The sequence below is a fragment of the Crotalus tigris genome, unplaced genomic scaffold (genome assembly GCF_016545835.1).
Source record: "Crotalus tigris isolate CLP2741 ecotype Arizona unplaced genomic scaffold, ASM1654583v1 scf7180000024390.453493, whole genome shotgun sequence".
Taxonomy (NCBI): domain Eukaryota; kingdom Metazoa; phylum Chordata; class Lepidosauria; order Squamata; family Viperidae; genus Crotalus; species Crotalus tigris.
The window spans coordinates 226,336-243,485 of record NW_024100560.1 but is presented as its reverse complement, the minus strand read 5'-3'; the positions used below and the strand labels follow the sequence as shown (position 1 = coordinate 243,485).

At 39.8% G+C, this 17,150-nt stretch overlaps 3 protein-coding genes across 8 annotated transcripts in view; 1 reads left to right on the top strand and 2 right to left on the bottom strand.

Moving 5' to 3' along the window:
- The window catches only part of LOC120301668 (olfactory receptor 14A16-like), a 54,399-nt gene that overhangs the window by 22,835 nt on the left and 14,414 nt on the right, over positions 1-17,150 (top strand). The window contains exon 4 of one of the 2 annotated variants that reach the window (XR_005554973.1): positions 2,815-2,982. The exons of the other annotated variant lie outside the window; for it this stretch is intronic. The gene's annotated coding sequence lies outside the window, so the exon portion shown is untranslated. Of the gene's footprint in view, positions 1-2,814; positions 2,983-17,150 lie in introns of those variants that run through there. 2 annotated transcript variants of the gene reach the window in all.
- On the bottom strand, positions 177-14,823 carry LOC120301670 (olfactory receptor 14A2-like). Of its 4 annotated transcripts, none has more exons than XM_039329191.1 (3): positions 14,743-14,823; positions 2,435-2,467; positions 177-1,689 (listed from the first exon to the last, which is right to left on the bottom strand). In XM_039329191.1, the coding sequence occupies exon 3, from the start codon at positions 1,662-1,664 to the stop codon at positions 753-755; it is 912 nt and encodes a 303-aa protein (XP_039185125.1). In that variant the 5' UTR covers positions 1,665-1,689; positions 2,435-2,467; positions 14,743-14,823; the 3' UTR covers positions 177-752. The 4 variants fall into 4 exon arrangements, with proteins under 4 accessions (XP_039185125.1, XP_039185126.1, XP_039185124.1 ...); XM_039329192.1 differs by lacking the exon at positions 14,743-14,823 and adding an exon at positions 3,451-3,523; XM_039329190.1 differs by lacking the exon at positions 14,743-14,823 and adding an exon at positions 3,090-3,440.
- Positions 13,355-16,846, bottom strand: LOC120301666 (olfactory receptor 1020-like). Of its 2 annotated transcripts, none has more exons than XM_039329185.1 (3): positions 16,506-16,846; positions 15,534-15,600; positions 13,355-14,823 (listed from the first exon to the last, which is right to left on the bottom strand). In XM_039329185.1, exons 2-3 carry the CDS (start codon positions 15,564-15,566, stop codon positions 13,882-13,884), a joined length of 975 nt encoding a protein of 324 aa, XP_039185119.1. In that variant the 5' UTR covers positions 15,567-15,600; positions 16,506-16,846; the 3' UTR covers positions 13,355-13,881. The 2 variants fall into 2 exon arrangements, with proteins under 2 accessions (XP_039185119.1, XP_039185120.1); XM_039329186.1 differs by having other exon boundaries at positions 15,546-15,600.

Below are 17,150 nucleotides of genomic sequence, written 5' to 3'. Positions count from 1 at the left end.
AGACTCTCTTGAATAGAGTCTAATTCTATTGGCTTTCAAAAGCCAATAGGAATTGTCCAGGCTGTCTCTGCCCTGCTGAGCCCGCCAAAAGTCCCATTCTGCAAATGGTGCTGCACCAGTTGAGTAGTCCTCGACTTATGACCGGTTGAGTAGTCCTTGACTTACGACTGGTTGGGGGTCGCGGCATTAAAAAGGTTAAGAACCACTGTTATAAACTAATAAATAAATACAAGGAAAAATTATCCAGTGATATTTATTTTATGGTCCAAAGATGCAATCACAGGAAATTAAAATGAAATTATGTTTAGTCCAAAAAATGGCATATTAAAGATTAAGTTAACATCAAATAGACTTGCTGTATTTTTGTAGATGGTAGAGTTTAAAACATATGGGTAGAAGGTGGCTGGAAAGATATTTAAGTTCATAAATAATAGAAACATGCCCATATTAAGATATGTTCAAAGGGCCAAGGAATAGTCTGCAACAGGAGTCTTTTCTATATTAGAAGCACTCAGCACAATCAGACACAAAATAGGACAAAATCTATCCATAGATGGGCCTGAGAAGACATACTGTAGAATGTTGAAATGAAATGAACTTAGTTTCATTTTAGATTCCTCTTAAATATCTCTCTGTGTGTGAATGTATATTCAATTTATATCCTGCTTCCCACCACTACATATAATATTATACTCAATTATCTTTCTACCCATACATCTGAGGAAAGTGAATGAAGGAAAACATTAAACCACCTATAGGGTGAAATGGTTAAGAAATTTCCACAGAGCAGTTTGGATATCTTTATTCCTTATACTATAAATGATTGGATTCATCATGAATGGCACAGAACAGTAAATCACAGTAGCTACCAGGTCAAAATCAGATGGACATCTTGAGATTGGCTTCAAATAGGCGAAGGCACAGATGCAAATAAACAAAGAGACAACAATTAGATGAGGCAAGCAGGTAGAGAATGCTTTCTGCCTTCCCTTCATGGAGGGTATTTTCATTACAGTTCTGAAGATTTGCACGTAAGAAATTACTATAAATATTAAGCAACTGAAAACCAGAAAGGCACTGAAAACAAGAATCCCAGTTTCTATGAGATACAGGTCAGAGCAGGAAAGTCTTAATATCTGGGGGATTTCACAGAAGAACTGGTTGACAACATTGGAGCAAAAAGTGATAGAAAAGGTGCCCCCAACATGGACTAATCCATACAGAAGACCACTCACCCATGCAATTATTGCCATTTTCACACAGGATTCTCTGCTCATCATGGCTGTGTAGTGCAGTGGATCACAAATAGCAACAAATCGATCATACGCCATAACTGTTAGGAGAGAGACATCTGTAGCCATAAAATAGATGAGAAAAAAAACTTGAGCAGCACATCCAGTATAAGAAATTGTTCTGGTGTGGGTCATGGATTTGGGAATAGTCACAGAAATGGCACCAACATCAGCAACAGATAGGTTTACCAAAAAGAAATACATAGGAGTATGAAGGTGGGGGTTAAGGAATATGATAGTGATAATTAGGAAATTACCCATCAAGGCCACCAGGTAAATCATCAAGAATATAACAAAATGTACAATTTGAAGTTCCTGAATCTTGGAAAATCCAAGAAGCTGGAATTCAGTCACTGTGCTTGTATTGAACATTTCTTCCTGTGGACGTTCCAAGGACCTATAGAGAATTAAATAGTATACAAAATAGAATAAATGCTATCATATTTCTCAATTTGAAGTTCTTCCCTGTCATATTATAGCACTGTGCCTTCACTTTTGAACTGGTGAACACATTTTCAGTTATAAGAGCATATTATGGAAGTTCCATAATGCTATAGACTGATTTGCTGTTCATAAAATGGCTGCAAGAGGATCTATTTATTTATTTCTGAAATATATATGCTGCCTCAATCAAGCTGGAATCTGTATATAATTCAGCTGTTAATAGAGGCATATGATTTGGAACTCAGAAATATAAAACACATACTTCCATACACACACATACACATATTAGAATGACATATTTTCAATATTTACGCTGAGATTAGCATAGATACCAGACTAACTTGATATCAGAAATATATATATATTTATACTTTATATATATATATACTTTTTTGTTTGTATTCCCTATAATAAAAAGGAATAAATTATAAACTGTAAAAATTAAAAATTGAGACAAATCAAAACAATTGTATAATTATATTACAAAAAAACACATCAAAGTAGCCATGTACATACCAGGAGTGCAACTCAAGATTCCAAATTATTAGCTCTGTCTGTCTGCCTGTCTGCCTGCCTGCCTGCCTGTGTGATTGGTCCATCCATCCATCCATCCAGCCAGCCAGCCAGCCAACCAGCCAGCTAGCTAGGTATCATTCATCTATGATCTATTTTGCCTCTACTTTTAATTTAATTTTTACCTGCTTGGAATTGCTCCATTCTAGAGTCTTGCCCTGGAAAAGAAAAATTGTCAGTGCCAAGCTGAGCATCTCTTTTGCTTCTGTCTCTTTTTACCATAGCCCAAGTAATAATCTTCAGTCAATGCAAATATTCCAATGAAATATACCCAGAAGAGTTGGGTGATAGATGATTGCGTGTTTCCGGTATTTAGCATAACACATTACTTGTGAGAGTTGTAATTGGAATTCTTTCTCTAAAGTTTCTCCTTAACAACATCAGAAGCCAAACATGGTTTAGACGTGTAAAGTGTCCTTATGAAGAATACAAAAATGAATAAGTTTATTTTCATTATCCAGCTGTTCCCTAACCAAAATAACCAATGTTTATTTCTTTGGAATAGGAGCAGACAATATCACTTTGTATGAATAATCCACTCATCCGGAAAATGATGTTAAGGTGTGTTTTATGATCTATTTTTAAAGAAACGTTTCTATGTCTAAGATGACCAACTTTTTTACAACGAAAAGGAGGACACAAATAAATTGAAGAAAAAAATATCATAAATAAAAGAAACATTGTATTTACTGCAACAATAATACAGAATACACTATAATATGATAAATGCATAATAAAAACATTTGTAAGAATAACATTTTATATTGTAATTATGCTTACATGCCTATTAATTATTTAAATGAGTACTTTTCCATTGAATATTTTTTGTCAATGTATCATCTTCTAACAATATATTGGAAATATCTGAACAAGAAAGATCCTTCATATTGAATTTTATGGCAAGTTCCTGCCAGAATAAGAACACTGAATTTATTGCATATGGTTTGTAATTTCACCCTTGGGACATTCTTACTAATGTTGCATCTTAAAGATTTGAGCCAAGTTTAATTCATAATTGCCTTTAGTTTTTTTCATGTTTTTGGCTTAGATGAAGTAATGCATCTTTCAAGCATTCACCAAATAAACTAGAATTTGTTGTGAGCATCTCCTTAAATACAAACAGCTCATAAGCCGGACCTACCTATATTAGCAACCACATTTTTTTTTTTGGTTCAAGTGAATGAGAGGCTCCTATAACCCAAAATGCATGCTATTAATTCATCCCTGCCAAAATAGTTATTTTCATCAGACTTAGTTCATGATGAACTTAGACCACTAAGTTCTGTTTTATCAAATTAATCATGAAGGCAGCATAGTAGACTGCCATAGGGGTGAAAAATTGTGTGATAGCTCCCCCATGTTTATATACTGTAGGTGAGTATAGTAAAGATGTAATATTATTTTTTTTGTCTACTTGGGAAATAATGTGTTGCACTTTAATAGAGGAGGAGACAACTTTTGCATATATAGTATGACATATATTGAGTTCGTTTTGGAAGGACTAGCAGTGGGAGATAATAGATGTCTAATGCAAGTACATATGCTGCCTTCAACATATATGTGTTTAACTGATGGAATCATGTTATTGACAAGATAATGAATTGCAAAGAAATTGTTATTAATACCCAAGTTAAACATTTTGTTTCTATTTCTTTACACCTGCTGATAAAAAATGGCCTGGCTATGTTCAAAGTATACACACAAGAGAAGAGACTTAAGTGTGGGGGAAAGTGTTACAATTCAATCTATTTATGAATATGAATGAATATGTCCATAACTGCCCAGTGTATTTTAACAATGATATAGAACTGTGCTATGAAGAGCTTACAGTTTACATTTCTTATTCTTGGAGAATTAATGAACGAAAGAAAATGGATTCAAAAAAGTAGATGCAAAAGTAACATGGGAGCCACGGGGCCCACTCTACACGGCTGGACTGCGTGGGGGTGGGTGGCAGAGACAGGTGTTGTGAGCCAGGCGCTCCAGGATGGCCATGTAGGTGCACAGGGCGAGGTGGTGGCAGCGCAAGTCAGCACTGCGTAGACCACCAGCTGGCGCGGCCCATGGAAGGTCAATTGCCTGCCATGCCCCCGCCCACAACTGTCCCACCAGCACCGCTGCCCTGGCATGGAGAGCTGGCCCCGCAGCTTGCAAAGCACCAGCCAAGCCAGCTCCGGCCCTGCTGCTGCCCCCCAGCACCACCGCCCACCCTGCGCATCCCCGTAGAGCCAGCCCCACGACTCACAAAGGCAAAGCACCAGCTGCGCCCGCTCCGGCCCTGCAGCCACCCCCCCAGCCGCCCCTCAGCACCACCACCCACCCTACGCATCCTCGTAGAGCCAGTCCCGCGGCTCACAAAGGCAAAGAACCAGCTGCCCTGGCTCTGGCCCTGCATCTGCCCCCCTAGCTGCTCCCCAGCACCACTGCCCACCCTGCAAATCCCCGTAGAGCCGGCCCCATGGCTCGCAAAGCACCAGCCGTACCGGCTCCAGCCCTGCAGCCACCCCCCAACCACCCCCCAGCACCACCGCCTACCTTGTGCATCCCCGTGTAGAAATGAACAGGGAAGATCAAGAGAAACTTACTGCTCCAGTCCCCTCCAACTATCTTCGGAACTAATAGGGAGATGGTGTAGTTGGGTAGCAGTGAGGGGTGCAAAGTTCCTGCAACTTGCACTTGCAAAGTTTGCTGCCCGGGTGTTTTGTCGCGCTCAGCAGCAATTCCTATTGGCTTTCGAAAGCCAATAGGAGGAGTAGCACAGCTCATGCAAAAGTTGAAAAAAAAACATCAAAAAAAAAGGTCCCAGAACGCCTTCTGAGCATTCTATGAGGAAAAAAAAGCCCTGCAGATTATTCTTCAAATATAGAAAAAGAGGACAATTTAGGAGGACACTTTTCGAGGGAGGCCAGAACTCACAAAAGGAAGACTGTCCTCCCAAAAGGAGGACAGTATATGGAAAAGGAGGACATTTAGGAGGACACTTTTCGAGGGAGGACAGAACTCAAAAAAGGAGGACTGTCCTCCCAAAAGGAGGACGTTTGTTCACCTTACTATGTCATATCATTTCTAGGGTTGTATATCTCAAATGACAAATTAGTTTGTTGTAGGCTAACCTCAGTAATCCATTGCTCCTTCAACTAAGTCAAGGGACCTCCAGGATTCCTTCCAGCTTCTATTCTATTCTATTCTATTCTATTCTATTCTATTCTATTCTATTCTATTCTATTCTATTCTATTCTATTCTATTCATGCTTACCAGGCTTTTAAATGTGTTTTAGAGCTTCTCTTACCATTAACATAATAATAGCAGAATGGCTCTAAGATTTTTGAATTCAAACCCTAGTGGCAAATCTTCTCCCATTGCTCACATTCCTACATTTTCTTTAGTAAGATTTTTAAAGATCCATTTTAACTCTTACTTAATGAGCAATGTTCAGAGCTTTTATTTGACACATACTTGTCCTTAATTCTCTAGTCACAAGATTGCAAGTTGGATACCTCTGGATTGAGAATGAAAGTTTGATAAAACAGTGCTCTCCACAGTTATCTGAAGATTCCCCCCTCTTTTTTTTTTTAACAAGAATGAAAAAGATTAGGAGGTTTAAAATGAAGTATAAACTTCTAAACCTTTCTGAATATGAAAGGGAAATCAAAATATGTCACCAATTCTTTGAAATATAATGATCTTCTGCAATGCCACTACAAGATATCAACCAGACTGAAAAAGATTGTAGCAAATTACAATTAGTATTTTTGAAGAAGTCTTTTCCTACTATTAAGTAGATCTCTGATTAAATAAAATTTGCAGGGTCTAACACACAGAATAAAACACTAGAATATTCTGGGAGCAAAAGAAGGATAGAGTCAAGATGAAATGATGCTGAATGGATGTGGATTGAATATAAAAGTCATCATTATGAAAGAAGAACATTAGGATAGTTTGGTTTCATAAGGTAGAGAAAATGAGAAGGAGAAGACTGACAAAATTATGGTTGGAGGGAGCTGATGATTGTCTATCTATCTATCTATCTATCTATCTATCTATCTATCTATCTATCTATCTATCTATCTATCTATCTATCTATCCTCCTTCATTATTTTTTTATAAATAATTTGAAGCAGTGGACTTCTAATTCTGCTTTCTCTCCTTCTTCCTATTTGCCCACAAAATAACCCTAACAGTTGATATAAAGCATATTTAGTTAGATTTTCATTTCTTTTCTCATATCTTCTCCCCCTTTAATTAACATATGCTGATTAGATCTTATTCTTGGTCAGTGTGTGATATAACACTACTTAATCTAAAAAGAATGTTGTATATACCTGAAATATGCAATAATTTGTAACAAAATATAGAATAACCTTGTGTTTGGGCATTGTTCTTAAAAACAAGTAGAAGCTCTTTTTTATCTGTAGATAAACACTACAAATTTCCTAGAACTTTTCATAGGAGGCATTATAGTACTTAAGAAGAATAAATGCTTTCTGCAAAGCTATTGTTGATAGATGGTTGTGAACAAAACTTTCACCTTTATCATCATGAACTCCAGTCCATGTCTACTGAACAATTTAATGGAAAATTTCTAATTTGTTCTTTTCTCTGGAAGTCACTGATAAATAAAAAGGAACTGCATTTTAATAGTCAATATTCTTTAGCAGTTAGTACTGAATAAGACTAATTCAATAATTGAGAATAAAGAAAAGGAAATGTATTGTGTATAGATTACTGATATGGGTTCATGTGATCTGAAACAATTTACAAAATACAATATAACTGCTTGGAATTTTTTCCCCTTTTATTAGCAAAATTAAGCATGTTTCAAATTTTTCTTTCAGCCATATAATATGTTTCAGCCAATATTTCTTTACAATATGTGTACTTTTCTCCACTTTTTCATTTTGCAATGGCATAACCATAAAACTCCAGTTTATTTACTGTATGCCTAGCCATGAACTTCAAAGCTACTTACCTCTCCTAAATCTATGTGGAACTTATAATGTTGATTTAATGTGTTCAGTTCTTCTTCTATAATTTCTTCCTACTTCTTGCTTAGAGTGATCTATTGTATGAATGTAGGCTGGCAATCTTCTAAGCTTGTTATGGTTTATAAGCACAGCATCATAATCTCTTAATACTTCTTGTTTAATACTTCTTGCTGTATGTATGCAAGCTGGCAATCTTCTAAAGTGGTTTGGTTTATAAGCACAGAATCATAATCTGCTCCTGCTTCTGCTCCTCCTGTTCCTCCTCCTCTTCATGTTACATTTTTCCCCCAAGATATTCAGGACCTTTACTCTTACTGTTGTATCCTGAGCCTGCAAAGGCAGGCTCGGGACGTTGCAATGGTCCCGGGCTGTTGCAAACTGCCCGGGACCAGACTGAGTGGTGCCGGCTTTGCGCGCATGCGCAAGGCGTGGAAGCACGCCAGATTGTTGCCTTTTTGCCTGGGGATTCTATTAAAGGAGACAGAGAGGCCTGCGAGCCTCAGAGTTGTGTCGGGAAGAAAAATACTGAGAATAAAGGCTGTTGGAATTACAGAATGTGTTCTCTTCATTCGCCGTTGATTCAAGGACTCAACACTGGCGACAAAGGTGGGATCGCTTAAAAGAACAAAGAAGAAGATTTGTAAGCTTACCCCAAGAGTCCTTGAGAGAGGAAGATGGCATTAAACTCAGCACCTGGACTGCCAATACAGCATCGCTGGAGGTAAGCTGGCTGATAGACCCCTTCCTAGAGTAAGGAGCAAGAATGGCGAAGATAGGGAGACTGTCTGAATTCAACGTGACTCACTCAGAAAGATGGGAGTCTTATGTTGCTAGAGTAGAAAATTACTTTAGAGTGAATCAAGTTAGAGAAGATGGCTTGAAGGCCACTACTTTGCTGTGTGTCTGTGGTCAAGATGCATTTGAAATTGCAGAAAATTTGGCAGCCCCTGTTCCTCTTGAATCTGTCACTTACACAGATTTAAAGAAGTTATTGAAGGAACATTTTCAGCCCAAGTTGTCTGTTATTGTGTGGAGACACATGTTTGAACAGAGGGATCAAAGAGCTGGTGAATCAGCCAAAGGATACATTGCAGCCTTGAGAAGAGCAGCTAAGCCTTGTGACCTTAAAGATTTAGAAGAAAGGCTGAGAGACCGATTTGTATGCGGCTTAGGAACAGAGACTTGCAACAAAGACTCTTTGCAAAAGAAGACATTTCCTTCCAAGATGCCTTGAAAGAGGTCACTGCAGAAAAGACAGCAGGTGGGGCAGTCAAGAATACGAGGCCTATCAGGAACAACCCAGAAGCAGTCTTCGTGCACCATGAGGGAGTCGGAAGAAGATCCTGAAGATGAGGTGGATCATCTCTACCCATCCAGAGAAAGAAAGCAGAAGGAAGGCAAAGAAAAGTCTTCAGTTGTACCCAAGTGCTTCAGGTGTGGAGGTCGCCACAAGAGGACCGACTGCAGGTTCTGTTCTGCAATCTGTAGAGCATGTGGCAAGGAAGGCCACATAGCAGCAGTGTGTCTGGGCCGTCAGAAAGTACAACCCCGAGAAGAATTGCGCCTGAAAGATACCAGGGTCTCCAGCCAAAGCAGGGTGGGTTTCTGTGCATCAGGTAGAAGCATCTATAGGACAGGTACACACAGGCCACTTAAAAAAAACTGTCACTTAAGATGAAGTTGCAAGGAGTTCCATTGGTCATGGACCTGGATACTGGGTCTGCCCTTTCAATCATTTCTATCCACATTTTCAGAAAGATTTGCTCTAGCAGTGGGTTCCAGGCCAAGCTTAGGCCATCCAATATAGTCTTAACAGACTTCCAAAATTCCAAGGTGTGTGTTAAGGGGGAGGCCACCCTTACAATACAATACAAGGATTTTGTAGGTTCATTAGATGTATTGGTAGTTAGGGGTGAACGAACGAGTCTCATTGAGCTTGATTGGTTTGAGATCTTGGGAATCCAAGTTACAGGGCTACACAATTTGATGCCAGGCCTACAAGAAGTCTGCAGAGAGTTTGCAGATGTCTTCAGCCCCCAGCTAGGAGCTTACAAAGGCCCCCCAGTTTCTTTGAAGCTGGACCCCACTGTCACTCCAATTAGGGTAAAAGAAAGGAGAGTACCCTTTGCTTTAAAAGGAAAAATTGATGCTGAATTAGACAAATTGATCCAGCAAGTTGTTTTAGAACCTGTTGACTCAAGTCCATGGGAAACCCCCATAGTTACACCTCTCAAGGCTAATGGAGACATTCGCATCTGTGCAGACTACAAATGCACCCTAAATAAGGCATTGCAACAGCATGCATATCCTGTACCTATAGTCAGCCATATTTTGGCCTCCCTCAAAGGGGGGGGCGTGTTTTTGCAAAGCTAGATTTAGCACAGGCTTATCAACAGTTACCTGTTGATGAAGCTGCTGCTGAAGCACAGACCATTGTAACTCATAGGGGGGCATTCAAAGTCAAAAGACTACGGTTTGGAGTAAATGTAGCTCCTGGAATCTTCCAAAGTGTAATGGAAAACACCCTGAGGGGTATACCAGGGGTTTGCCCCTATTTTGATGATGTCCTTATTGCAGGAGAATCCACTCAGAATTTAGCTGAGAGATTGATGGCTGTTCTGCTGCGTTTCAGAAAAACAGGTCTCAAGCTTAAAAAAGACAAATGCAAAATTGGAGTGTCTTCTACAGATTTCCTGGGATTCAGAATACATGCCAGGGGTATTCATCCTGCTGAGTCTAAATTAAAAGCTATACTGCAAGCTCCTAGGCCTAAGTCTAAAGCTGAGTTACAAGCTTTTCTGGGCCTCCTGAATTTTTACAATGCTTTCATACCTAACAAAGCTAATGTAGCTGAGCCACTTCATAGACTTCTAGACAAGCAGGTAGTGTGTCAGTGGTCACAAACACATGAAAAAAGCTTCAATGAGGTCAAGGCCTTACTTACATCAAATGATGTGCTTGCACATTTTAATGAAACTCTACCTGTGTGCATCGTTTGTGATGCTTCCCCTTATGGGATAGGAGCTGTACTTAGCCACTTAAGAGCTGATGGAACTCAGGTTCCTATTGCATATTACTCCAGAACCTTGTCCTCTGCTGAGCGGAACTACGCTCAGATAGATAGGGAAGCCTTGGCCATTGTTGCTGGAATTAAAAAATTCCATGATTTTTTATATGACAGACATTTCACGCTCTATACTGACCATAAGCCTCTGTTGGGGTTGTTTACTACAATCAAACACACTCCCTATATCATCTCCCATAGAATGCTGAGATGGTCTATCTTTCTGTCAGCCTATGATTTTTCATTGGTTCACAAACCTGGCAAGGAAATGGGCCATGCTGAGAGCCTAAGTAGATTACCTTTAGAAATGGTGGAGGCTGACCCTGCCCCTGCCATCAACATTCTTTCCATTCAGGCGTTGCCTAAGTCTCCCTTAAAGGCCAGGGATGTGGCTGCTGAATCAGCCATGGATCTCACACTCACCTGTGTGTTGTCATGGGTTTTGTCTGGATGGCCTGAGAGTTGTCCAGGTACTGAGTTCCAGAATTTCTGGCTCAAGAAGCATGAGTTATCCACTTTCCAGGTTTGTTTGTTGTGGGGCAGCAGAGTTGTCATTCCTACCTCAATGAGACCTAGAGTCTTAGCTTCCCTTCATGAGGGTCATCCTGGCATTGTCAGGATGAAGGCGCTTGAGCGTAGCCATTTATGGTGGCCAGGTTTAGACAGGGAAATAGAGGCCCAAGTGCATGGATGCCACTTGTGTCTGCACTCACGCCCTGAAATGCCTCAGGCTCCTGTGCATAGATGGGAGGAGACACAGTCACCTTGGTCAAGGGTGCAGGTAGATTATGCTGGGCCCTTTCAGGGTCAATTCTTCTTGGTCCTTGTTGACAGCCATTCAAAGTGGCTTGAAGTTGTTCCTGTCTCTACCACCACTGCTGCCAAGACCATTCAAGTACTGAGAGGGATTTTTGCTGCACATGGCCTCCCCGATGTTCTGGTTTCTGACAATGGTCCTCAATTCACTTCTTTTAAGTTTCAGGCTTTCTTGCAGGCCAACATGATTCGTCATGCAACTTCGGCACCATTCCACCCTTCCACCAATGGTATGGCTGAGCGGATGGTTCGCATCACCAAGGATGCTTTAAAGAGACTGACCTACAGGGACTGGCACCACAGGTTGGCAGACTTTCTTCTTGCTTACCATACCACATCTTCCACTTCCACTGGGAAGAGCCCGGCTGAACTCTGCTGGGGGCGCAAACTGATCACCAAACTTGACAGGTTGCATCCGGACAGACTGCCTCCTAGGGTCACCCAACCCAGGGCACCACGGTGTCTGCAAGTGGGTGCCCCAGTATGGACCTGGAACTATGGGCCCTGTCACCTGTGGGTTCCTGCTGTAGTATGAAAGGTCAATGGTCCATTGTCCTATGAGGTTTCCTTGGATGACTGTCGTGTCCTTCGGCAGCATATCGATCAGCTGCGTAGGAGACTGGACTTACCCTCTGCAACTCCTGGGCTTTCTCCAGGGGAGAAGGGGGACCACTGTGGGCAAAGGGAAGGGTGTTGGCAGCAGCCGGGGCCAAACAGAGAGGCCGAAGAAGGCCTGTTCCAAGGTTCCACAAGTGTCCCTAACAGGAATTCAGGGGAACAAGAAATAATATAGGCACCAGTGTCTACTCCAGCCAAGGAGTCACCCAGGGGGCATACTCATCATTCACAACTACCATTCAGCACTCCAGTCAGGGAGAATAACCAGGAGCATCCAAATAACCCAAACATTGCAAGAGAACTGGCACACAAACAGTCAAGCTGACCCACCACTGCTACTACTTCCAAAAGGAAGTCTTCACACAAGGAGGTAGTCAGAGAGGCAAATCCTGATTCTGGCACCTCTGGCATAGAATGGGGGACAACAGAGTATTGGGGCACTGCAGAAACCCCAGACAATTTTGTTACGGGGCTTGGGAGTGAAGGGATGCGTTCCCTTGATAGGTCCATTGTGGACTTGGAGAGTTCTACTGAAATGCCAAATACTGGCGGGCACGTAGATGGGTCTGAGAGCCTACAGTTAGGCAGGTCAACCAGATTCAGTGGGGAGCAAAGTCCTGGTCTGACGAGCCCGGTGGGCAAGCAAGCAGACCAGGCAACAGGACACAGTTCACAGGGACCACCAGGGTTTAAAAGAGGAGGCAACTTCACTCCAACCTCTGTACAAGAGGAATTAGGGGGTTCCCAGAACCTGAGGAGGTCACAGAGGTAACAAGATCTCCCAAATACCTTGAAGATTTTGTCAAAGCAAGGCAGATGAAAGGGTGCCTACTGTTGTTGGGGGAACTTGAAAGTGTGAGCACTTAATTCCAAAACAATAGCCTGGTACTAGTGTGACTAGTAAGTAGCTGCAATAGATGTGCGGGTTCCCTGGGTTGGCACACCACACTCATGTTGAGGTCGCATATAACTACCTATATAAGTCTCATCCGGGGGGGAAGGGGTGTTGTGTCCTGAGCCTGCAAAGGCAGGCTCGGGACGTTGCAATGGTCCCGGGATGTTGCAAGCTGCCCGGGACCAGACTGAATGGCGCAGGCTTTGCGTGCATGCGCGAGGCGCGGAAGCACACCAGATTGTTGCCTTTTTGCCTGGGGATTCTATTAAAGGAGACAGAGAGGCTTGCGAGCCTCAGAGTTGTGTCGGGAGGAAAAACTACTGAGAATAAAGACTGTTGGAATTACAGAATGTGTTCTCTTCATTCGCCGTTGACTCGAGGACTCAACACTTACCTTTATTGAATTTCTACTTTGCCCACTGCTAGGCTATGGTTATTTTGGAAAATCATAGCTTTATAGATATAAGACATTTGACATGGGGGGAAAAACTGGGAAAAAAATAAAGGAGTGAACAATTTAAGACACCAATATTTGAGTATGCATAGATTTTTGGAAACAAATAGTCTTAAAATAGGCTGAGTTTGTCAGTAATTGCTTTAAACTAAAAAAAAAAGAGGATACATTCTTAACAATTATAGAATTGGAGGTGGAAGAGTCATGCCATACATGTAGTAGAACTTTCAAATATATGCATAAAATGCAATAAACTTCAGGGAAAAGATTTTTTGTCCACAAAAAAACCAATCATAGAGATCTTAGAACCATAGCCATGTTCTGTTAGAGCTCTGGATTAACAAAATTATTTTTCATAATTAATTAACCATAGTTAATTTCACTAGAATTTCATTAGAATTCAGTTGGCCTTACCAAATTTATTATGTTCATGATGAGGCTAAGAACACCTGGACAGAATAGTCAGTCCAGCCCACAAGGCCAATAAAGTCCTTCAACACATTATCCCTAAATTCTGATTCTTCATAATTCAGAAGTTAAATAATTAAGAAGAAGATTGAATATTTTGGTACATTGTCTAACATCACGTATTAGGTTCTGCAAAATTGTAGTGATGATTTGTTCATCAAAATCAAAACAGTCAAATTCATTATGATTACAACAATGTCCAATCCAGCCTTAAAATTAATTTTTAAAAGGTTTTGGAAAACATTGGACATTTAATGCCCAAACCTCTCCCCTAATTTCCTTGAATTATTTTATGAAATGCCTGTTGCACATCCCTGTTTCTTAAACTGTAGATGATTGGATTAAGCATAGGTGTTATAATTCCATAGAGCACTGGTAAAGCATGATCTTGCTCTTGAGAGTAAGTGGAATTAGGGCGCATGTAAGTGAAGATGATAGTGCCAAAGTAGATGTTCACTACAGCCAGGTGAGAGGCACAGGTGGAAAATGCTTTGCGACGTCCACCCTTAATCCCAATCCTAAATATTGCTAAGGCTATGTATACATAGGACAACAGAATCATCAGGAAGGAACCCATAATTATACCTCCTCCAAATACAAAAGTAGCAATTTGATTGATCTGAGTATCAGTGCAGGACAGTTGGAAGAGAGGAGGGATGTCACAGAAAAAATGTTCTATGACATTATCCTGGCAGAAGGACAGAAAGATCATAAGGCCAGTGTGGATAGCTGAATTTGACAAGCCAAGAATCCAAGCAGTTACTGCAAGCCAAATGCACACTTTAGGCCGCATGAGTATACCATAATGCAATGGGTGGCAAATAGCTGCATATCGGTCATATGCCATGATGCCTAACAAAACACACTCTGTGCCACCAAAGCAGATGAAGAAGTACATCTGGGACAAGCAGCCTGAGAAAGAGATTCGATTGTCATTAGAGAGATAATTCATCAACATCTTCGGAACAGTGGAAGTTGTGTAGCCAATATCTACTACAGAAAGATTGCATAGGAAGAAGTACATGGGATTATGGAGTCTGACATCTAAGCTGACAATAAGAAATATAAATATATTTCCAACCACAGCCATCAGATAAATAATAAGAAAGACACTAAAGAGAATGAGTTGAACCTGAGGGTCACTGGAGAGTCCCAGGAGTATAAATTCAGTGACAGAAGTTGAATTCTGTGTCATCTTATATCGAGGATTCATCTGTGAAGGAATATTACAGAACATTTTTCTAGTTATCTTTTCTGGCAAGGAACAAGACCTGAAATAGAGGTCTTTTACATGCAAATAAAAATTCAAAACCTTTGGAGGCTGTCAGTTCTGCTTAAGTAACAGTAAGGATTTTGAAGCACAGTATATAATGTAAAATAAATACATATATTAAGACAGCATTACAATAAGTACAGAAATAGTCACACGAATTCATTAAAGGAAATTAAAATTATGATTTTTTTAAAAAAGAAATCTATCTGATTCTAATTTTCATTGACATTATTCTTTGTACTCTCTGTTTATTTTAATCATTGCAAACTATTCTGACTCATACCCATACACTGTTTCATAAATTATTTTTGGTCCTTACATTTTTCATCTCTGTGATTTTCCTCATCCTCCCTTACTTTTGCTTCAAACACATATTTATTTTGCAAATGAGTCCATGTTCATTCTCCCTATATGACCAAGCCACTTACTATGTTATTTTTTCTTTTTGCATTCAGAAGTTCAAGTCAATGAATAATATAAATATGATTATTAGAAAATTAATGATGAAGCAAGTCATAATATGCAAGGGGGTGTATAATGAGTGATTGGTTAGAACTCATAATTTTTATTTTTATTTTATTGCAAAAGGAGAAAGTAGAAAAAGAGATTGACACCTGAACGAGAATTTCAGTTGTAAGACTTTTAATTACCTTTTTGATTACCTTTTCTTTTTTTGTCCACATGAATAAACCTTTCAGTTCAGGTCTAGTCACAAACCTAAGAAGGAATTGGTACATTAAAACATGCCACCAAAGTGAAATGAATGAGATTTTAAATCTAATTTGCTTAGAACATGTAAAACATACAAAACAAGTTCTAAACATTACCCACAATTGTAGGTTATTTACAAACCTAAGTGAGCCTACACTTAATTTAATAGCTGTTCCAAATGAGCATATATTTGACATAATAACATCAAATATATACTCATTTGGAATAGCTGTTGACAGTCCATGACATAGATTCAAATCTTGTGGCTGTTTAAAGAAAAAAGTGCTGGGAACTTACAACTTTTGTCATTTCTATTTGCAGCTAATCCTGCATTAGATTTCAAACTATATTATGCCAAATTGTTTGCCATTGTTGGTTTTGTTGCTATGTCTATTTTTCTTCTTAAAGAAGTCTTTACATCATCAACAACAGTAACAATAATCTTTTGTGTGAAATCATTACTATATTTTTTAGTGTCAATCTGCTTCCTCTTTTTAATTCTCTATTCCAGGGGTCCCGAACTCCCAGTCTGTGGACCAGTACCAGACTACGGTATGCCAGCACAAACAAGCAAAGCCCCATCAATGGAATGCAGGCAACACACAAAACCACACACTTTCTGGTCTGCAGAAAATCCTTTCTCCACAGAACTGGTCCCTGGTGCGCAAAAGGTTGGGGACCTCTGCTCTATTCTAAAACAATTTCAGGGTAGCTTATGCTTAGACTCCAAAGAGTGAATAGAGTTTATTTCTGAGTAAAAATAAAAGAAATCCTAACATATATACCTGGAAAATTTGAAATCTACATGGACAAAATATCTATTTCTGTCTGTCTGTCTCTCACACCCACATGCTCATGCATGCACACAAATATGGGCACACACCATCAGACAGATATTGTTACAAAGTTACCTGCTTGCAATTGCACGTTTTATTTCATTGGTGGGCAGAAATCTTGATTGACCAGAAACTTTTAAAATCACCAATGCTAACTGGAGCAGCTGTTCAGTCTTTGTCTCTTTTAGTTATAGCCCGAAACTATGAGATCTTCTGAGAAGATAAATACTCCATGGAAATATGCCCAGAAGAAATGAGTGCTGCATAAATGCTTCATTTTCATAATTAACCTCATGTGCTACTACTGATCATTGTAATATGGAATTTATTCTAAACCTTTTCATTAGACAATTATTGAGGACAAGTTTGATTTGATTTTTTTTTAAAAAAACTCTATGCCTTAGTGAACATTCAGACAAAAGAGTGACTATTATGAGAGTCAAAGAACATGCAACTTGCGATATTTGGCTTTTATGAAATAGTGAAGACAAGTACGTAAGTGTATGTGCTTGTGTCTCCAGAGCAAAGCCTAAGGGGAAGGAAAGATGACATATGCATCATAATATATTACTGATATGGGTGTCAATGCTGCTAACATCGGATGTTCTTGCTTTGACAATAGATGGAAATGCAATCATTTTTCCTCTATTGCTTTTACAGTTAGTTGATGCTGGGAGGGGGAATGTGGATGAGAGTCTAGCTAGTCATAACAATAACAAC

Excerpts from the sequence above, each read along its gene's own strand:
- LOC120301670 (XM_039329191.1), bottom strand. The coding sequence starts at position 1,664 with ATGTTCAATACAAGCACAGTGACTGAATTCCAGCTTCTTGGATTTTCC.
- LOC120301666 (XM_039329185.1), bottom strand. The coding sequence starts at position 15,566 with ATGTGGACAAAAAAAGAAAAGGTAATCAAAAAG. Across the intron at positions 14,824-15,533 it reads AAGAAAAGGTAATCAAAAAG|ATGAATCCTCGATATAAGAT; the intron begins GTAATTAAAAGT and ends ATTCCTTCACAG.